The following is a 22,259-nucleotide window of genomic DNA, read 5'->3' on the forward strand; positions in this document are numbered from 1 at the left end:
GATTTTAAGTGGACTCCCAGGTCTTCGGCGGGAGGGAAGTGGCCGTCTCTTACTCTAAGCGGTTGAGGATGTTTTGAACGCTGACGCCATTTTAATAATGTTATCGTTTTCACGCAGGCTCTATCTCAATAGAATGTTATGACTCTCCTTTTTAAATGATGAGAACAAAACATTTCATCTCTCACTAAAAGTCTGCGTGCCTCTTCCAGCTGTCACGGCTTATTTTCACGGCAGACGGTCACGTTCCCAAGACTGGATGGTTTTATCCCAAACAGGCGGTAATCTCATTACTTTCGGGCTCTCTATTTAATTTAGTGAATTAGGCCTCGCAGCTGAACTCAGCAGTGTATTTAGAAGGTTTGTCCTTTAACAGGGAATAAATAGATGGTGGTATCACTATCCATAGGTTTGGAAAGATCTAGAAGAAAAGTTTGGGCCCTGACTGCTTTGACATTTAAGTCTGACACACATCCCGGTTTGTCATGCCCTCGGATTGTCAACGCAGTTGATGGTGAACAAGCTGCCTTGTGGACAAAGAGTCTGTGTTTATATGGGTGAATTGTGAACTGAAATTATCAATAAATGTCTCCTCCCTCTGAAACAAACGAGGCTCCAGTCCAGGGTCCTCTCAGTCTGAGGAGGTCTCAGCTTCTTGAACAAAAAGCTTCGTGAGTTCCGGGGTTCTCTGTCTCCATGCTCCCCACCCCTCCCCCTTCCCCCCAAGCCTCTTATTCTGAAGGCGGGATTAGATGGGTTCCGGGGAGCTCCTGAAGTAAACTCCTGGACTTGGGGTGTGTGCGGACATTCTCATCGTCACCTCTCCTGGGTCACTCACACTGTTATTCAGAAAAGAGTTCTTATGCGAGTTATCAAAGAAATGAGTTATCGGAGAAATGCTTATCATACATATCTATAGTTCCACATCCACGTAAGCAAATTGTGTGTGTGTGTGTGTGTATGTACACGCGTGTGTAAAGTCTTCGGGGCAGTGAGGCTGCTCGTGGCTTTGGTGGCGCACCCTGCACAGGAGATTTGAGTGACAGCTCTGGCGCGGTGACTGAAGGGAGCTCCTTTCCACATCCGTCCGGGGGGAAAACGCTTTTCAAGGCCACTCACCGAGAGTCAGGTCAAGTTCTAAAGCAGGATCGGCTGGCGATTGCAAATGCCAAAGGGACCCATCCATTTTTCATGAGGTTATGATTAACCTGCCATCTGCCTCCCGCAGGCTCGACCTTTGGAAACGAAGACCCGCCGGCTCTGAAGGCAGCTCTGCCCTCCAAAGACGCACCCAAGGGGGCCGGCCGGGCGGCACCCCCAGCGCCCCCCAGCGTGACGACACCCCGCAGGAGTTTGCTGCCGGCACCGAAATCCACGTCCACACCCACTGGTAAGACTTTCCGCCTTAAAGGGTCTTTACTTGGATGGGATGGTAGATGAATTTCACATGGCATTTACAGTTAATAATAATAATAATAATAATAGATAATGCCATTGTTTGTAAGGCACGTTCATTTTTCATATGTTTAAATTTTCACATCTGCCTCTCACTGTACCCCCGATCGGCAGCCTGTCAAATCACACAGTTTTGATTGCCAAAAAAAAAAAAAAAAACAAACAAACAAACAAAAAAAACAAGAATCAGGCTATTTTTTTTAGGCAGATTGGCATTCGGCTCAGGGAAGCGGGCACTGATGAAGTCATTGGCAGGACCGGAGGAGGGGGCTTCAGGCTGCACCTCCAGGAATGCGTCCCACGACCCCAAAGGGACTTGCTGCCTCTACGGGAACCCAGGGTGCGGTCCCCAGCTGGCTCCAGGCTCAAGCCACCAAAGCTGGGATCTGGGGATCCACAGCTACGGCAGAAGGGCTGCCGCAGGGCCACGCTGTGCCTGCTGGACGCAGACCAGCAAACGGTGCCACGCCCTGCCGCTCCACACCCGTGAAGCCCGTGGCCGGACGCAGGGACCTCGCCTGGCGCAGAGGTGTGATAAGCCCAGGTGCTTGTCAGCAGACAGAGCCGAAGCCACCCACTGTGGCCCCCGCCGCCGCGCCCCTCCCGCGTACACCCGGCCCGTGCTCGCCTGCACGCAGTCCTCGGCCGGCTTCCCCTCTCCCGCCGTCCAGGAGGGTGGGTGTTGGGCCCCCATCGCTGCGGGGTGGTAGCAGGCAAGGCGAGGCCATGGTCTGTCTGCTCCCCGACCTCAGTTACCGGGGGAGGCCGCGGGGTGGGAGACGGAGCAGGAAGCGCCTGTGAAGGGTTTCGGGATATTTTCTTCCACGTTTTACCTAACTCCAACCCCTGGGCCTTCCTCTTCCTGTGTTTCAAAACGATCGTCGTTAAAAGATAAATTTTATCACTGACCCCGGGCTTTGCGTTTCCTCCATTGGTTTGAATTTCTAATTTAAGTGAAATCTAGTCTCTAAAACAAAGTCTGCTTGCTTGCAAATTGCCTTGTTCATCATCGAAATATTGAAAAAGTGGAAAGTTGGCAGGCGGGTCCAGGTAAAGCCCCCGTCGCTGGGTCTGAGGGGACCATGAGACGTTCGGTCATTCCGACTGCTGGGGTCATGCCCACCCTGCTTCCAACAAACGCGGTCGGAAACATTTCCCGACGGTGACGCTTCGCCTCCCCCCCCCCCCCCCGGGTGGCCCCACCCGAGGACGGCGAGCTCCCGTAACTCGGGGTCGTCCTCTCACTATCGCCCCCACGATCGCAATGGGACGGTGCGGGCGACCTCGCGTGCAGTTTTCCAGGTCCTTTACCATACCTCTGCTGTCCGTCCGTCCGCCCATGCCACCCTCCTCCCCCCGGCTTTCACACACAGGCCGAGAGCCGTGTTTAAACATGTCTGGAGGCACACGACGCGGTCCACTCCTGCAATACGGTCCTCCCGCGATGTCATACAGCTTGTCCCCTCACCGACATCAATACGATGGCAGCAGACGGTGTGGGTCTAGTGCTGATGGCGAAATTCACATTTAACATCCTGCTCATGGCTACGGAAAGGGGAGCGTCCCAAGAACTATAGAAACTTAGCCTCGGTCTTTCGATGGTTCCTTTTCTCAGAGTTTTAATGTAAAGCTTTCCTGTTGCTCACGTGTCAAACACAAACCCTCCGCAGAGCATCAATCCATGTAATTTACATGGACAGTCAGGCTTTACTTCAAACCGGTCAGCCGTCGTCATAGCAAATAGGAAAACGTTTTCAGTTGAGAATATTGATCTGAAGATAGAGCGCTCCTTGGCCAACACGCCATCTGACTTTGTCACCTTGACATGATGTACTCTAGAGCGTGAACTTCCTTTATTCAGCCTAAGGTATAGAGGGACTTCTCGCGATACTATAGGAAAGGAACGGCTGGTGTCTTATGGTCTGGGTTCCTCTTCACCTGGGGGGAAAAAAATCCTGGGACTAGCGAGGCTGTTAGCCTACGGACTACAGAAAATCCGGCCTGTACCACAAAAATTAATTTCACTACTTTAAAAGCAGATTTTTATTTCTGCGTTGAATTCCACGGATTTAGGTATTTCTGGGCACACTATAATTTTAAAATGCAAGCAGCTCGCCACATCAGCGGGGTGCTTCCTGAGCGCGTGGGCGGGTGTCCCCCCTGCCCCCCGTGCGGTTCGGCCGAGCGTCACCATCCCCTCTTTACCGGGCGCGTCGTCAATGGAGAAATCGAGGAAGCGCCTGCCGAACTGAAACATTCCGCTTTCGGAAAAGACAGGACGGGCGAGAGCGCCCCTGTCTCTGCCGCTGGAGTCTCGGGTCGCGGTGATGGGGGCCGAGTCTTACCATGGCTGCGATCCACGCGCCTTGAGCGCCACTAGCTGGAAGCTGGTTAGGGGGCGGGGACAAACCGCGGGGCCGCAGGTCAGAGCAGGCGGGCTGCTCTGGGCCCTTCGGGGCCCCAGCGTTACCGCGTGGTGGCGGCGGCGTTCTCCCCGAGGCCGAGTCTCAGTGGCAGTCACAGCTGCAGCTTGTTGGTCACGGTGAAGCCCACGGGGAAGCAGCAATCGGTTGGGACGGAGGAGGTTATGTTACGGGAAGGCGGAGCGTTAGGAAGGATCTTCGTGGGAGCAGAATTCAAGCAATACCTTTGAGACCCGCTCCTTGGCTTGGAGTCACAGAGACAGAAAAATCTGGTGGGCTCGGAGTTTGGGAGGAGGGGCGTCTGCCTCCCCGTCCAGGGCTCGTTTGCTGTTCTGACTGGTCAGTGGGCGGGGGGCGGGGGGCAGGGTGCTTAAGCCCCCGCAGCAGGCAGGTAGCACTGTGAATCGCCATTCGGTACCAGAGTCAGCTCAGCCACCCGGGAGCGAGGACCGGTGAAGCCGGGATGCCCATGGGCGTCCGTCCGTTCGCCCGAGGAGCTTGCGCGCCACGACCTGGTCAGGAGACAGACAGCATGGGCAGAGTCGCAGCCACGGCCGCCGCGTCTGCAGAGTCCAGCCTGGTTTGAGTCACTGCACGAAGGCGGCCTCGGAGGCAGTTCGTCGAGACAGTTCGATTTTTCTTTTATTTTAGGGCACTTGCGTTTAAAACGCTAATAGCTTCGTTCTCTGTTGCCAGTTTAGTGGCCAAGGGTGTTATTTAGCAATTATCATCGAAATGCCGCAGATCCAAGTGAGGAGAAAGGTATGTTTATCCTTCAAAGTCTGTCCTCGAAACGACAGCAAGAATCACAGGAAGCAGTGGAGGCCACACCCGTGGTACCAGGGGACTCGCGAGGTGCCGGGACTCACCGTGCCACCGAGCCGCCTGCAGGCCGGTGCGAGACCTTGCATTTTGTGGCAGCTCCTCCAAGTAGGGCACGAAAACCTAGCTGTCCGTCGGGAGCGCGTACACGTGGCGGACACGGGCTCCACGCCCGGCGCGCAGCCCGCCCTGCTCCGCGGCCCGTGGTCGCCGTGGGCGCTGGTCCAGCGGCACTGTAGACGCGTTTTCCACTGCGGCTTCCCGCGTTCGGGCATCTCAGGACCGCCCCGCCCCCCCCGCCTGCTGCACTACACGTGTCGTCAGGCAGATGGACGCCGTGACGTAGCCCCCAGTCCCCTCACAGGACGAGCCCGGAACTCTTCATTACACGTCGCTGTTCAAAAGTCTTCGCTTCTCTCCAGCCTTATACATTCTAGCTATCTTACACTGGCGAAATACCAAATCCCGATCATCGTCTCCTCAGGCTTGGGGTCAGGAGGTTAGAAAAAACGCAAATGTAATAGAAAGAGACAAATGCCAGCCGGCCCATTGTGAAGGACCCTGGGAAAGGAGACCACGTTCCGTGGCCATTGCAGAGTTCGTACGTTTCGCCTTTAACCCACCGGTCAGCGTATTTGCCCCGAGGACCACCTTGCAGCCCACGCTTTGCTCATCGGTAATCACCCCGCCAACCCCCACCCCCACCCCAGTACTGGCGGTGGCCTTCACCTTCCCAAATGAACATCTCGTCCTATTGTGCCCCTGCTTAGGACATTTTGGTGGCTCCCCGTCACCCACCCACGGGCCCGGGTGCCGCCCCTCCCTGCCTGGCACGCAAGGCCCTCTCTGAGCCGCGCCCGTCTGCCGCGCAGCCTCCTCTGCCCCTCGTGTCCGTCATGCCTTTGTGCTTGCCCGACGCCTGGACACTTGCCAGACATCTGAGTCTCACTCAGGACGGCATCGGCGGACCGCGTGGCTGCCGCGAGTCCTTCCCCAGCCCAGGCCCGCGACCGTCTGGAAGCTTCGCCGTCGCCGCGAACATGATCTCTGCCTGGCGCCCGTGCCAGACTCCGCCCCACGTGCTTTCAACGCCCCCCAGACCCCAAGCACCGGGGAGGTGCTGCGGAGTCCCCGCCCTCCCGTGCGTGAGAGGGGCAGACGGCGACGTTCCCAGTGTCACAGCGGCAAGTCAAGATGTGTGTTAAGGTCCGTCTTTCTCCAAAGCCTCCTCTTTCTCTAATATCATTTACCTATCGGAAGATCGGCTGATTAAACACGATGTAATGACTTAAGGCTGCCGAGTATGATGTTGACTTAGGACTCCAGAATATATAACATGAGAAAACCAAGTAGCATCCTTCTTCCGAGGGTTGCCACGTATGTTTCGTAGAGCCCTTGGGGGTAGAAGAGTGGACCCCAGCGGAGTCTGAGCATTCTTGTGGCGGAGGGAAAATAATTGCCCACAGCCATGTGCCATCTCATTTCTCAGCTTTGTCATGGTCGCCTGGACCCCCATTCTGAACCTCAGAAGCCAGCATCTGGCCGCCAGAGACGGGGCCCTGACCGCAGAGCCCTCTGGCCAGGAAGAAGCTCTGCTGCTGAGCCGTCTGCGTGGCGGGGTAGAGACGGAGGCCGAGCGACAGTAGAATGCTTAATTATTCAGTGAGCGCAGTTTAGAGCAGTGTGACATCATCGTGCCGTGGATCTGTGCTGGGACCGTGGGATCATAGTAGACAGGCCAGACTGAGATGGGGGTTCACGGAAGCACAACTGCAATAATAACGATGATGATGGTGACGATGGTGACGGTGACGGTGATGGTGGCGGTGACGGTGATGGTGAATGACAATGGTAGTACCAGCTTTTGTTGGGTACATGCCAGACCAGCTTTTGTTGGGTACATGCCGCATGAGGAGCCACACCCACCATCCCATTTCAATGTCGCCTACAAACCAGACGCACAGATTCTCTTCGTAACTGTCTCCTAGATTCGGGAACTGGGGGATTGGGGTGACCAAGCCACGTGCCCGAGGTCACAAAGCCAGGAGCTCTGGGATTGGGTGGTCAGGCCCGGCATCTGACTGCTGGGCTCATGACTTTCTCGTACCCGGTGCCCTGTAGTAGCCTTGGAACTAGGCGATTCTGACAGTGACGTGACTGACAGTGCCACCCAGCGGGACCCGCGGCTCTGGCTGCCAGTGGGCGGTGCTTCTGTGCCCTGTTCTGGGAAAAAATAACACGTTTAAGGCCCGCTTTTTTTTTTTTAATTGGCTACATCTTTTTAGGTTCAAAAAAAACAAAGGCACCTTGGACATTTTTCTAAACATGTGATTTTTGTTCCAATGGGTGGAACGACTTTGTGAATAAGTGGCAGAAAATTGTCAGTTACTGACACACAGAATTTGGATGTCAAAGGAAACAGAATGAGCTGGAAGTTAAGCCCAAATTCCAGTCACGGTCGCACCCCGAATAGCCGTGTGACCTTGATCCAATTACTCAACCTCTCTGACCTCAGAAGAAGAAGGATAGCAGCCACCTCGTCCGGCAGTGAGGGGATCCACTAGCAAGGTGCTCGTGATGCACAGGTTCCCAAAAAGATTTGTAATAACTAAGTTAACATTGTTAACGAGGACCGTGTTTCTGCACAGTTAATAAGTGCCTGGCATGCTAAGTACACACTTTTATTTAATGCAACGCAGGATTTTATTCCCACAACCACCTGAGGGGCAGCCACTGTCTCGCCCATTTTAAACAGAAGGAAACGGAGGCCCCCAGTTGAACGTGCCTGAGGTCACACGACAAGGAGCAGCAGAGCTGGTGTCTGGGCCCGCAACGGATTTGCAGATGCATGCTAAGCGACCTCCGCTCTGTTCCCTGCTCCCCACCAGCTTAAAAATAATTGGCGTTTATCACCACGGCTTCTAATTCCCCGTGGCTCTGGTCTCGGTTGTGAGTGATTTGAACTACCAAGTCAGTGACGAATGTATATTTGAAAACATGTTGTCAACGTGTGTTCTCATGAAAGGCGATCATCACTTGTTAAGTTTCTTAAAAGGTTACAAAATTGTATTGTAATTTGTACAACTCAGTGCAAAACAAAAAAACAAAAAACAAACAAAAAAAACAAACAAAAAAAACCAAAATGACAGACAGAAAAGGAACAGGAAGTCCTACCCAACACTCCACAAAAGAAAAGAGATCTAACGCATTTGGAAAGAGCGCTCCATTTCACAAGTAAGAAGGAGAATGCGATTCAAATCGCAGCGAGACGCGCGCCCATCGGAACGGCGGCACCATAAGATCTGGCCTTCCAAAGTGTCCCCGGAGGTGGACGACGCGAGGAGCTCTCTGGCCGTCCTGGCAGGAAGGCCGGGAACGAGCACGGCCACTTTGGAAACCGGCGGCCTTATCTCGTAAAGTCCACGTGCCCTTTAACGTCGTAGTTCTGCTGGGAGGAGTGTGAGAAACACACGCGCACGTGTGAGGGCGCGTGTACGAGTGCGTGCGAAGTGGCATTGCCCGGGACCACCACACCGGGAGTGGAAGCGTCTCCCACGCCCAGCGGTGGCGGGACGAGCGAGCTCACGGCGATTCCTCGTCGCGAATGCAGCGTCTGGTAAAAGTTCCGAGGAAGAAAAATGCACGTGGCACGAGCCCACCGATGCGAAGGTTCCAGACTCCGGGGTCCCTGTGAAGAAGAGCGGGAAATGACCCTGATCGTCGGGGCGCTGGCTTCCTCGGGCGGGGAAGAAGAGGCTCGAGGCGGGACAGGCTCCTGGGGTGCCAGGAACGTTCCCATTCCTAATTAATTCTGACGTTCTAGTTCTCGCAGTGGGGAGCAATTTCACAAGTGTTTGCTTTGTAATTTGTCGAACTATACCGATACATTTGACGTATTACATTTCACACTAAAAAGTGTTTAAAATGTGTTATGATATCTTACTAAGAAAAAACTTCAATACACATCATATAGTCTGAAATAATTCATTTCGGTGGGTTCATAGTGATTATTGGTGGGTGAGGATATGGTGAAATGGAAAAAAAAGTATTTTCTCATTTTTCTGCAGTGAATACATGTCCTTTTATTTTTAAAAAAAGGAAATAACTTATTTAAATATTTGTTTCCATTTGGTGACTGACTTGACCTGTCATCTCAGCCAGATGCCTTAAACCGTCAGCAGTAGCAGCAAAAACAGCTCAACTTCCTGTTTACCGTGTTTTGCCATTCAGCATCATCTCCATTCACTGGCAGCCGAAACTGCAGTTTCCCAAGTATTAAAAAAAAAAAGAAAGCAGAAAACTAAATACGTAGTGTAATAAGTATTTAATTGAACAGTAGGCTTATGTAGCCTTAAATTGGATTTTCAGGGGGATTCAGATGCGCTGGCGGCAAACCGAGTCAGGATACGTGCCTCGGCCCGCTGAAGCTGGAGGTCGTGGAGGGCTGGGAGCAGGGGGGCTGGACTCGAGACGCAAACCCCCCTGCGGTCCCTGTGCTGTCCCCGAGCGCCCCTCTCTGTCACGCCCATTTCTCCTTGGAGATTCTTCTGCCTGCTTCGCATTCAGTTGGCGGCGGCATGATCGGCTGAACGACGGCCCCCCAATACACCCACACCCTGGTCGGGGGGACCTGCGAGTGTCACCTCGCGTGGCCGAAGGGGCTTTGCAGACGCGATGACATTCAGGGTCCTGGGATGGGGAGAGAAACCTGAGCTCTCCGGGGAGACCCTGTGAAGCTACGGGGGTCCTCGCGAGGGAAAGGTGGGAGCAGCGAGGAGGAGGCGTGAGGGCAGAAGCAGAGACTGGGGTCATGTGCTTTGAAGGTCAGGGAAGGACCCCCCGCCGAGGACCGCTGGACGCTGGAAAGGCAAGGAAACGGGTTCCCCCTGGAGCCCCGGCAGGAGCCACCCTGCCGGCGCGGTGACTCGGCCCGGCGAGGCTGATTCCACGCTCCCGGCCCCCAGAACCGCAAGAGAGTCGAGCGCTTGTGTTAAACCACTGAGTCTGCAGTGATTTGTTCCAGTGGCAACAAGAAGCTAACCCGGAGGCCTCGGAGAGCGTGAGGTGGGGAGGACCACGCGGGGACGCAGACCGGGAAGAGCCGGGCACTCCGGCCGAAGGCGATGGGGGAGGCGAAGATCAGTGGCCGAGGGAATGAGACCCTGGAGGTGGCTCGTTCAAAGGACAGTCATGAGCTCTGGTTAATGCCTGAGAAAGGTCCTCTGGCGGTGATCGGGAGGACGAGCCGGGTAAAGGTGAGGAAGACACAGGAGAGGCTTCCAGTTGTCCCAGCAAGAAACGACGGGGACTGAGCTAAGCTAAAAGGTGCGGATGAGTAGGGGGCTAGATCCAGGGGCCGCGTGCGGGGCTGAGTCAGGAAGATGTGCGGACCAATCCGACGTGGGAGGAGGAGGAGGAGGAGAAGGACCCGCTGGCTTCTGGCTGCAGTGACGAGGGGAATAACCCACCAGGAAGCAAACCGTAGGGAGGGCAGTGCATTTGAAAGCGGCGTCCTTAGCGCCATCTGGAGCACGACGCCCTGGTCGTCCAGTAGGTCCAGGTGGCAGCTACGGACAGGTGCAGGTGGCAGGAGGGATGTCTGGGCCATCGGATTGGAAATGACGGATTTCATAGCCAGCGATCGCAACGCCACGGGGCAAGCACGTTGGGCGGACAGGCTCAGGTGTGGGGTGGGGAGGACGCCGCGGCGGTGAGGGAGTCTGAGGGACAGCGGCGTGGGGCGGTCGGAGAGCCCGGAAACCCACACAGCGGTGGCGGTCCCGGCTACGCGCAGGCCTTCGCGCTGACTGACAGCCGATGCGGCCCGCAGCAAACCCTGGAGCTGTGCCTGGATCACAGGAAAACTGCGAAGAGAACGGAAAGCCTCGACTAATTGCAGTCATTTTCTGCACCGTCGAGAATTCCCTGGATCACGAAGGCGTCTTCCTGGGGGAGGGGAGATCGTGAACTTGCGATCAAAGTAATTTTTGCAGAATGGGTTGCACACGGCGGGCTTCCCTCCTTATCCTTTCCTGGATCTGACAAATTATTTTCATTTTGGTTTGGTTTTTCTCCTTTTATTGTTTATTTCCTATTATAAAAGTCATGTGTGACTCACCATTAAAAAAAAAAAAATGGGAACTATGCAGAAGCAAACTAAAATAAAAAGTAAAAGCCCCTCGATCCTGCTGCCCAGAAGTAACCAGCGTTAAAAACTTGGTGCCCGTCTCTCGTCTTTCTATAACCATAGTACAGATAACATTCTGCGTTGTAAAAACGGGATAAAAGTGCATACTGGTCAACAACCAGCTTTGTCATTTATCACGGACATCTCTCCCTGCCAGAACAAGACAGAGCTACCGCGTTCTTTTTCAGGGCTGCATAGTACTCCCTGGTATGGACAGACCATAATCTATTTAACCATTCCCCAGTGTGCATTTTGGTTATTTACACATGTTTGCTATTGTGAATAATGGACGAAGCATCTTTGGACGTGGTTCTTTCCACACTCGCGCCACTGATTTCTAGAAGCAGAATCGCCAAGTCAAGTCTATCGGTGTTTAAGCCTTGGTACAAGTGGTCGCACTGTGCTCCCTGGAGGCTGGATGGAGCGTGTTGACACTGAGCGAGCGTTCGTACTGATTTTCCCTGCGAGGCGCTGTGGTAAGCACGGACTCTCGGCCTGTCCCCCTTCCCTGGTCCGCTCCCAGGAGCCTCAGCGCCTCTCCATGTCGGTTGCCACCTAAAACCAAAGCAGAGGGAGGGAAGAGAAGAGCCGAGAAGGGTGGGCGTGCCTTCAGCGGCATGGAGCCGAAGGAGTGGGGGGCAGGAGCCTTGACAGACGACCGTGCGGAGCAGGGAAGAGGGTGACCCGCTGGTTAAACACATGTTCTAGTGGGTAATCAGACAACCAACAGCGAGATGAGTGTGCAGTGTATTTGGGGGTAACCGCCTCCCGCGAGGGGCATGGATGGGGGGGCAGTGGCAGGTGATGGGAGGCAGGCGGGGCTGCTCTGAAGGTTCCGCGTTTGTGCGGAGACCCGAATGACGGGCGAGGGAGCCACGCCTCAGGGCCCGGGGAGCCACGTCCTCTGCGGAAGGAACTCTGGCCGCGGCACCGCGGCGGGCACAGGCGGGACACGGCTCAGCGCGTGTCGCGTGGCTGGCGGGACGGCCGGAGGGCGTGCGCAGGGGCGGCTGGCGCCACAGTGCGTGTCAGCCAGGGCGCTCGGACGGACCATCGAGAGGCTGTGTGTGTGTATGTGGAATCCTTACAATGGAGGCCGGGAGACCCCAGGTCCGCAGTCCGCGCGCGGAGCCCGGCACAGCCCGAGGGCGGGAGACCGACTGGGCAGGGGAGGGGCCTCCTCACCCAGCCACCCGCCCTCCTCAAGCCCTCCTCAGGGCCGTCCGCTTTACCAGTCAGATGTTAATGTCGCCCGGAGACACCCAGAGTTCAGGGGAACCCAGAGTGACGTGTACCAAGCGCCTGGGTCCCCCACGGCCCAGTCGAGTGGGCATGTGAAATCGCCAGCGCGGTGTGTCTGTGTGCAGCGGGGACCAGGCCGTCTGGGGCTGCGCTGTCCACGACGGCGGCCGCCGGCCCACGAGCACTTACCCGGCCCTCGATCGGTGGCTACGTCCAGAATCGCAGTGACGGCGAATGTGGGTTAAAAAAATACACCGTTATAACTAGTATCGCTGTACATTTTGCTCAGAAATTTAACATGACATGAGCGGCTCCTAGAAGTTGAATAGCGCTGGCCAGGAGGGCCCCGCGCGTGCCGAGGGGGTGACATGTCACTCCGAGCGTCCTGGGGGGTGACTGGAGGGCCTCAGACTGGGAAGGACTTGCTCTCACTTGGATCCTGAGTCGTTCAGCGGCTGCTGTGGGATGGTGAGCTGGGGGACGAGGGAGTGGGTGGGGGGGGGGGAGCAGACCGGGTAGGGGGCCGTGGCAGAGGCAGGGGTGTTGGTGACATGGGCTCCGCGGACACAGCGGAGCAGAGGGCAATGGTCGGACCTGGGGCTTCTTCTCGGAGGAGAGCCAACAAGCTTTGCTGACGGGCTGAGAGGGGGCGAGGGGCAAAGACACGAACCAAGAGAGCCGCCCGTGTTCGCGGCCCGAGCACAGCGAGGGGGTGCTGGCGCCTCTCCTGACACACGGAGGGCGTGGAGCGTGCGGGCCAGACGCCACGGGGCTTGTTGAGAGGAGCAGGCAGCTCACGGGGGTAGAGAAGAGGGTTCGGGCCTCGGGAGGTTAAACCGCCGAGCCTCAGACAGTTCATCCGACGGCGCTCGGACAGGCGACGAGGCGACGAGACGGGCCCGCGGTGGAAGCCAGAGGCAGGCAGGCAGGGGCGGAGGGCGCGAGGCAGGCGTGGCGGCCCGCGGGAAGTGGCGGCCCGGTCAGGCCACCGCACAAGGAAGACAAAAGAGAGGAGGCGGAGTCCGCATGGCCACCTCTTCCTCCAACGCTGGCAGCCACGCCTCCGCCAGGCAGGTGGACCCGCGTGCATGTGTACACTTGCGTGCACACACGTGCAAGTCGCCCGTCAGTGGAAAATGCACATATTTAAACATGTTAAAACTGCATAAAACCACAGTACAATCCAAGATACAGCAATGAGTTTTAGCAAGGGAAAGACGGAAAAATGTAACTTATATAGCAGACCAAGGATTAACATGAAGAATAAGTGAAATGTTCTTACGCATTAACAAGAAAAAGGGGCAAAAGGTTTAATTAAGCGATTTTCAGACACAGACATGCGCATGACCAATGTAAGACCCGAAGTGTCTGGTGGAAATTACAAGGATCGAGACCGCAATGGCAGTAGGGCGTGGGGCGTGTGGGCCGGGCGTGCAAATCCGTGGCTCCTTTTGCAGGACAATCGGACTGTGTCTAGAAATACAACTCCGGCTCCGAATTCGGCAAAAGTGCTTCTGTGCATTTGTCCTGTACAGATACTGGTATGTGCGTGCAAAGAAACAAGTCGAAAAATGCTTATTGGAGCACGACTGGCCATTCGAATGGCCAAAACTTGACAACGACCTAAATGGTCATCAATAAGAGACGGGTGAACGAATTAGTGCACGTCATCGATATGATGCGGCATTTGAAACAGATCTTTAAACACGCTGCCGTGAAAAAAGACTTTTTAAAAAATGCGGCAGGTCAAAAGAAATTGCAGTGTGCAATTCATTTCATTGATTCATAGCTGTATCTGTGTACGCACAGACGTGTGCATACCTAGGGGTAATGTCTGGATGAGTAAATGCCAAAGTGCTAGCAGCGCCCACCTCTGGAAGAGGGGGGAGCCCGCAGGTCTGGGGCGGGAGTTCCGCGTTCTGCGTCTAAGGAGCTGTCACCAACACGTGCTTCTGCAATGACGCTGAACTGGAGGCGGCCCCCGGCCCCTCCGGGTCTCTGAGATTCCTTTGGTCGCCCATCCCTTGTTCTTGGACCCGCTGACGAAACCGATGTGAAGGTCAGCGTCCGTGCCCAGCGCACAGGGGAGAAATGCCGCCGTATCCCTCGTGCCCAGAACAGAATTCGAGCAGCATCCTCGAGCTGTTCGCGGCTGTCACCCCCCCTGCTGAGGCCAGCTCCGGCTCCACGTAACAGGCTCGGCATGTCACCTCCGTGGACCAGCCGCATGGAAGGTCATTAGGGGCCACCGTGTCTGTCCCCTGCGGCCCGGCCCTCGGCGATGCAGCAGCCATGACTGGGTACGTTCAGCGACGGCTTCCTTCTCGAGCTTCTGAAAATTAGTTTCTGCAGAAAGAAGCAGGCAGGCAGAGCAGTTTTCATCCACAGGTAGTTCGCCAGGGTCATTGGGGTGCAACGCCCTCCAGAGTCGGGGTGTTTTTCATCAAATCAGAGACAGCAGTGTGCTCCTGACCACCACGCTCGAACCCCCTTTCTGTAAACCAGTGTGCTGTTCCTGAAACACGGTGGTGGAGTGACCATGGCAGCAAATCATCCAAATATTAGTTTATCCAGCTCGTTTTTTGTTAAGCCTCCCTGCCCACAAATGCACCCCATTCTTTTCCGCTGTAACTAGCTCGCTTGCTTTCTCTTTCTCTCTTTGAACTCTATATAGGAACAAAGAAGGAAGCACAAAAAAATGATCAAGACGTGACTAAGCCTGCCATTTCGTCTCCGAAGAGGTCGGCCGTCTCCTCCAGCAAGCCTCACTCGCCAGGTATCTAAGTACCGTGATTGCGTTATTCGGGGGGCACGGCTGGGAGGGAGAACTTGTCTGTCCGAATGTCACCAAATGCAGCAGGGCCAGCCCGTGTGGTGCGCGTGCGATTTCCAGGGCCTGACCCACGCGTGCCGACGTGTTCTGGCTCTGGCGTCGTTGTATCTTGAAAAAAAAAAAAATGTTATCGCGCTCCCTTTAAGTGGTAGAATCTTCTCTGCGCGGGAGTGATTCCAACAGCATGTAGCAAGAATTCATAATTGAAAACAGACTTGGAAAAATCTAACCTCAGGAGCTACTATTTTCTAAAAGGAAGAAAAACAGAGCGTCAGTAGATATCAAATACTTGTTATTTTGTCAATGAGGAAACCATTTCTTTACATTCAGATACGAATGAACTACATCGCATCCCTTGAAAGTTGAAAATTGTTTATTATGAAAATTCGTGTTGTAAGGCATTAACGCCTTTGTAGAATAGAATGCAATATAACTTCACAACATTTTCTGTAAGCACAAAAATAGTAGCAATAATAACAGCGCTTGTGTGAGTTCTTACCGCATGGCAGGCGCTGTCCAGAGCCCTTTAACTGTATAAATTTATTGAATGTCCCCAGGAACCCACAAGCCAGGTGCAATCGCTGCCCCCTCCCTTTACATGCAAGGAACTCGAGGTATGCAGATTTTCGGTAATTTGCCCAAAGCCACAGGAAATAAGTAGTAGAGTCTTGGTTTGAACCCCAGATGCTCTAAATCCCCAAACTGCATTCCTAGTCACTCCACTATTTTAGAATACTTACTGATATTTCTGGCCAATGAAAAAGGTGTAGGAAATAAGCCAAAAGCACACGTGAGAGGGTCAGAAGACAAAGCCGGTGCCTAAACAGAGTGGGGGTCAGATAGGAGCACCCTGCGTAAATCTGGACTTTGTGGTGGAGAACTTCCTGGATGAGCTAGGAAGGACGAGGAAGCTCACCCTGCGGGGGGAGCCTGGCCTGTTGCAGCTTTGGCTCTGGAAGAAGGTGGGGAGGGGGAGTTCTTCACCCCATATGTGCCCCGCCTCCGCAGTTTGAGAGCTGGCTTCCATGCCCCCCCCCCCCGTATCTGAAACCCCATTTCGACATGCTTTAGTAGTTGTGTCCACTTAGGAGAGGAGAAGTGAAGTCATTACACAGGGAACGTTATTGTGTCATTTTAGACTTTAAGTTAAAATCTATACGTTAAAATTTCTAGGATAACCGATAAAACAGAGTGCATAGTTCTGAACCAAGAGTGGGGTATGGGGGGAGTAGGAACGAGGGGCCAAAAAAAAATGTGATCGGTGTAAATGAAGACAGAAAGGGGAGAAAGAAAACAGAAAAAGCAGAGAGGAAAAAGAGAAAGAAGGGAGGGAGGGAGGGAAGGACAGGGAAGAAATGGAAAGAATGAAATCAGATTTCGGAAGGGAACTCCAAAATGTCATAAAGAATGTCCACGAACAGAAATCTCAAGGCAAAATCGAAGACCGAGATTACCAGACCGGACTTATTTACCGAACAGTCAAAAAAGCGTTTATCAAGCGCGTGTCGTACGCTGCAAAATCTAGCTTTAGACGATCTACAGAGTACACACCTAAGGTGTAAAAATACTGGAAGGTTGAAAGTAAAAGGACGGAAACAGTGAGACCAAGAAATACCGAACCTGACAGGGTTTGCGGGGCCGTGGCTGTGAAACGTCTTCACTGCGGTATAAGTAGCACATATCAAACCACACGCATTTGCAGTGTACGATTGGATGAGTTTCGACATAGTTTACACCTGTGAAATCGTCTCCGCCATCCAGATAGCAGAGTGTCCGGGTGCCTTTGCACCCCCTCCCCAGCCCCCACCTGTCACTACGGATCGGTTTGCATTTTCTCGTTTCGTAAAAAAAGGGATCATATAATATGTACGCTACTTTTATCTGGCTTCTTCCACTCAGTGTGATTGTTTTGACAACTTACTTTTATCCATTACCTTTTGGTGCATTTTGGGTTGTTTTCTCCAGAGGATTTGGCTGTTGCGCATGAAGCCGCTGTGCACCTTTGTGCACAACTCGGTATGGCCATCTGCCTTCGTGTCTCTCGGTGAATATCTAGGAGTGAGATGCCTGAGTCTCGTGGTAGCAGGGTGTTTTGCTTTTTAAACACGTCGAAAAGTTTTCCGAAGTGGTCGCACCATTTTATCCTTGCAGCGACAGTGCGCGAGATGCCCGGTTCCTCAGCATCATTGCCGGCACGTGGTGCGGCCCCTTGTTTTAATTACAGACGTTGTCATGAGTACCCAGAGCGCTGTCTCGCTGCGGTTTTACGTGCATTTCCCTGATGATGTCACGATGCTGAGCATCTTTTTGTCTTCCTCTGACCTCGGTGTCTACTCTTTGGTAAAATATCTATTCAAGTTTTTACCATTTTAATTGTTGTTGTTTTTTTTTTTTTTGCCTTATTATTGAATTTCAAGAGTTTTTAAAATATATTCTGGATACAATGCTTTTTCAGCTACATGACTTGGAAGTTTTTTGCCCACAATCTCTGCTCGTTTTCATTCTCCTAACAATGTCTTTTGAAGAGTAGATGTTCTTAATTTGCGTGAAGTCCCATTCATGATTTTTTCTTTTATGGATCGTATTTTTGGTGTTATCTAAAAAATCTTTGCATAACCTAAAGACACAAACATTTTCTGCAACATTTTCTTCTAAAAGATTTAGAGTTATAGGTTGCACATTCAGATCTGTGATCCATTTGAGTTACTTTTGTATATAGTGTGAGATATAGCTTGAATCTTTTTCTTTGCAGAAGGATACACAATTGATTTATACACTTATTATTATTTCTTCTGCTTATACTGGGTTTAATTAGCTGATGTCATTAGTTTGAAGTCTTTCTTCTTTTCCAGTGTATGTATTTAGTATAGCAAATTTTCCTTTAGTACAGTAAATTTCCCTCTATATGCTGCTTTATGTGTAACTTTGTATAATACACAAGTTTTAATATAGCAGGTTTTCATCTTTATTTAAGTTAAAAGATTTTCAAATTTCTTTCTTGACTTCTTATTTTAACCATGACCATTTAAAAGTGCGTTGTTTAGTTTGCAAACATTTGGGGCTTTCCAGAGACTGTCTACTTTTATTTCTAATTCCACGGTGGTTGAAGAACATACTTTGAGCAACTTGAGACCTTTTAAATTTACTGAGGAACCACAGTGAGGTCCGTCTTGGTAAATATTTCAGATGGACTTAAAAAGAATGTCTGTTCTTCCGTTCCCATGGAGGACCCTTCGAACATCAAAGGTCATGTTGGCCGACAGCGTTCTTCGAGTGTTCTGTATCCTTGCTGATTTCCTGTCCACATGTTCTGTCAGTGACTGAGAGAAGCTGCTGGAATCTCAGAGCATAATTGTGGACTTGTCTGCTAATTCTTTCAGATCTACCATTATTCGCTTCCTCTATTTTGCAGTTCTGCTATCAGGTCCATCAATGTTTAGGATTGTTTATCATTTTGATGAATCACCCACTTCATCGTTTCAAAATAACTCTCTCTATCCCTGTAGTATTCTTTTCCCTGAAGTCTACTTTATTCAGTATTAGCAGCACCATTCTGGCTTTCCGTTGGTTTCAGCATGGTATATATACCTCTTTCCATACTTCTCCTCCACCTGTTCGTCTCTTTATATTTAAGAAGGTTTTTTTTTTTTTACGCACAGCACAGAATTGGCTCTCACACGTTCATTCAATCTGACATCTCTGCCTCCAATGTACATTTAATGTTCCGATTCGATTGGCATTAAATCTACCGTGTTGCCGTTATTTTTATTCATCTCACATGACATTTTTTGCTTTTCCCCCGATTTTAATGCCTTAAGCGAATACCGTTTACGGTCCCCTTTGTCTCCTTTGTTGATGTATTAGCTACTGACGCCTCATTGCCACGTTATTTCAGCGCGCGCTTTGAGATTCGCAGGCTGCGTCTGTAGCCGTTCACATTCTAGCTTCCAGGGATAGTAGTTCACTGTATGTGTCGTACGGGAATCTGAAAACACGGTGCTCTTCTCCCCCTCCTCCTGGCATTTGTGCAGTCATCAAACATTTTCCTCGTATTTATATTATAAACCCACACTACAGTGTGATGTTGATTATCAACACCCACTCTTCTTTCAAAGAGATTTAAATAAGAAAAAAAAAAAGGGAGTTTACAGAGAAAGGCAAATACTGCAGGATTTCACTTATATGTGGCATCTACCAAACAAAACAAAGAAACAAACAAAACCCAGACTCATGGATACAGAGAGCAGACGTCGTTGCCGGAGGGGAGAGGTCGGTGGGAGAAACGGGTGAGGGGTAAGGGGCACAGACTTTAAGTGACCAGAGAAACAAGTCGTGGGGATGTACTTACTGTGCGGCGTGGGGAATACAGCGACCAATACTGTATCGGCCGTGCGGTGGCAGGTGCTGACTAGACGTATCAGGGCGATTGTTTCGCAACGTGTACAAATGTGGGATCGCTATGTTGCACACGTGGAACTCATGTGATATCTTATATCAGTTATACTTCCGTGATGAAAGAAAGAAGCCTTTCAGGGGTCCTCGTTTATTTCCCGTCTCAGGTGTTCTCCGTTTATTTTCACATTCCCCTCTGATCCCATGTGTCTCCCGCCCATAGGATTTTTTTTAACATCCCGCACAGAGGGGCTTCCTAGTGATGGAAACTTCCCATTTTATTTACCTTGATTTTTGATAGATCTGTTTGCTTTGTTCAGAATCCAAGTGCGCACTTTTTTTTTTTTTTTTTAAGCATTTAGAGATGCCGTTTTCACTGTCTTCTGATTTGAATGGTTTCCAGGGAAAACGCGACCATTATTCTTATCTTCGCTTCTCGGCACATAGTCCGTCTTTTTCTTCTCTGGCCGCTTTGAAGATGCCCCGTCTGTCACTGACCTGGAGCAGCGCGATTACACTATAGCTTGCTGTCGTTTCCTTCATGTTAAGATTCTTGGATCTGTGAGTGTATTATTTTCAAAGAATTTGAAAATCTTTTGCCCGCTATTTCTTCAGAAATTTTTAATCCTAACCACTCCTCTTCAGGGACTCCAATTATATGTGTATTAGGCCACTCGAAGCTGTCCAAATCGACGCTCTTCCTTTGGTCGAGTCTTTTCTCTCCATGTGTTCCATTTCAGGTAGTTTCTCTTGCTCTGTGTTCACAGATCTTTTCCTTTTCCTTTTCTGTCTTCTTTGTAATATCCATTTGTTAGTTCTGTGGGTTCTATAAGCCAAACCATATGTCCAGGTTTGGCTTAATTGGATTCTCAGTTCAGAGTATCTCAAGGCTGAAATCATGGTGTCAGCTGGGATGAGTTTTTGAATGCTCCGGAGGAAAAACTCCATTTTCAAGCACGTCCAGGTGGTTGGTAAAACGAGTCCATTGCAGTTGTGGGACCGAGGTCTCTGTTTTCTTGTCGGCTGTCATTCAGCTCTTAGGGGCACCCACGTTTCTCACCAGGTGGCCCCCTCCCTCTTCAAAGCAGTCATAGTGTGTTGAATCCTTCTCAAGCCTCCAATCTCAGTGACCGGCTGGAGAAAACTCTGCTGTTCGCAGGCGGCTCACCAAGGATAACCTCCATCTTGCTATACAGTCATGCGCCACATCACGAGGTTCTGGACAGCAGCGGACTGCATACATGACAGTGGCCTCATGTGATGATAATAGAGCTGAACTATTCTGGTCACCTGATGACTGTGCGGCCACGGTGACGCCGTAGCACGGTGAGGCTGATGCCGGTACAAACAGGCCTACCACGCCGCTGGGTGACAAACAGAATCGTGCACGGTGTTTGACTGCACCTTCTCTGTGTCCAGACGTGTCTGGAGACGCGATACTTCGCAGGGCGTCAGAAGTGCCGGCACCGTGCGACCTGGGTGTGCAGCAGGCTGTGCCACCAGGAGCGTGTGAGCGTGTGAGTGTGCTCTGTGACGTTCGCACGGCGACGGGGCCGCCAAATGAAGACCGCGTTTCTCAGAGGGCACCCCCACTGTTCAGCCATGCGTCACTTTCCCACGGGACGCACTCGCAGACCCCGCTCACACGCAAGGGTGTCGTGCAGGGGTCTCGGCCAGCCCGGCTGCAGTGACAAGCATCGTGCCGGGGGCGTACACGACAGAAATACGTTTCTCACCGTTCCGGAGGCAGAGAAATCCAAGGTCAAGGTGCCGGCTGATTTGGTTCCTGGCGAGAGCCCACTTCCTGGCTTGCCCGTGGATGCCTTTTGGCCGTGACCACCCCGTGTCTCTCCTTCCCGGGTCGCTCATCCCCTTCCTGAAGGCCCCGCCCTCGCGGCCTCATTACCTCCCAAAGGCCCCACCTCCAAACCATCGCCCTGGGAATCAAGGGCTTTAACATGTGAATCTGGGGGGACACAGACATTCGGTTCACAGCAGCACGGTGTGTACACAAGGAATGCAGAAATATTGGGGTCCAGGCTAGCACAGGTGAATTTCAAGCTAGCCCTGGCACGTCGAGACCTGGAGATGCCCCATACCATGGAGGAGAGATCGGGGGACACAGCTTCCCTGTCCTCAGGCTCCCCTCCTTGCTTCCTTCACCCATTTCTGAGGGTGACTCTCCTTTCTTGGGGTGCAGAATATCGAAAGTCGCTGAGGACAGGGGGTACATTTTCTGCCGTTAGTCCCATCCCCATAACAAAAGGAGCCTGGCCCCGTGACTCACGCGATCTGTGACCTCGGGCACACGGCGTAACTTCGCCGAGCCTCAGTGTCCCCGTCTGTCAAATGGAAAGTAGGTCCGCGCCGCGGGGCCATGGTGAAGGCTGGTGGTGACACGTGTTTGTTTTACACCCACACGCCAGAGCCGTTGCTCCCCGCGGTTCTCACCGTCTTGGCAGCTGAAACCGCATTCTAAAGGCACACGCGCATTCGGACCCGGCTCTTTTGACCCTGGCATTTCAGTAATGGGGCTATCAAACCATCCTCACCGAGTCTTTTCCATTGCTTAGACTATAACTCGCGTAGCATCCTTGAAAATGCCCACATCAGTGGTTTTTACTGCCTTCGCAAGATGGCGCCACCATCACCACTAACTCCAGGACATCGTCACCACCCACAAAAGGGCCCGTACCCCTGAGCAGTCACTCCCTGCTCCCCATGTCCCCAGCCCCTGACGACCACTGTCCGTCTGTTTTCTGGGTTTGCCCATTTTGGACGTCTCATATCAGCGGTAGCACGGAACACGCAGCCTTTTGTATTGGTTTCCTTCACTCAGCATGAGGCTTCCGAGGTTCATTCGTGGCGGAGTGTGACTCGGTACTCCGTTCTTGTTCTTGGCTGAATA

General features: G+C 52.3%; 1 protein-coding gene across 5 annotated transcripts in view; it reads left to right on the forward strand.

Annotated features, from left to right (window-relative positions):
• The window catches only part of MTUS2 (microtubule associated scaffold protein 2), a 367,564-nt gene that overhangs the window by 251,947 nt on the left and 93,358 nt on the right, over positions 1-22,259 (forward strand). For all 5 annotated transcript variants that reach the window (XM_036228402.1, XM_036228401.1, XM_036228400.1 and 2 more), the window contains 2 exons: positions 1,226-1,387; positions 14,801-14,902. In XM_036228402.1, the coding sequence (XP_036084295.1) occupies positions 1,226-1,387; positions 14,801-14,902 (264 nt within the window). The remainder of the gene's footprint in view (positions 1-1,225; positions 1,388-14,800; positions 14,903-22,259) is intronic.

The sequence above is a fragment of the Rousettus aegyptiacus genome, unplaced genomic scaffold (assembly GCF_014176215.1).
Source record: "Rousettus aegyptiacus isolate mRouAeg1 unplaced genomic scaffold, mRouAeg1.p scaffold_m13_p_11, whole genome shotgun sequence".
NCBI classification, from domain to species: domain Eukaryota; kingdom Metazoa; phylum Chordata; class Mammalia; order Chiroptera; family Pteropodidae; genus Rousettus; species Rousettus aegyptiacus.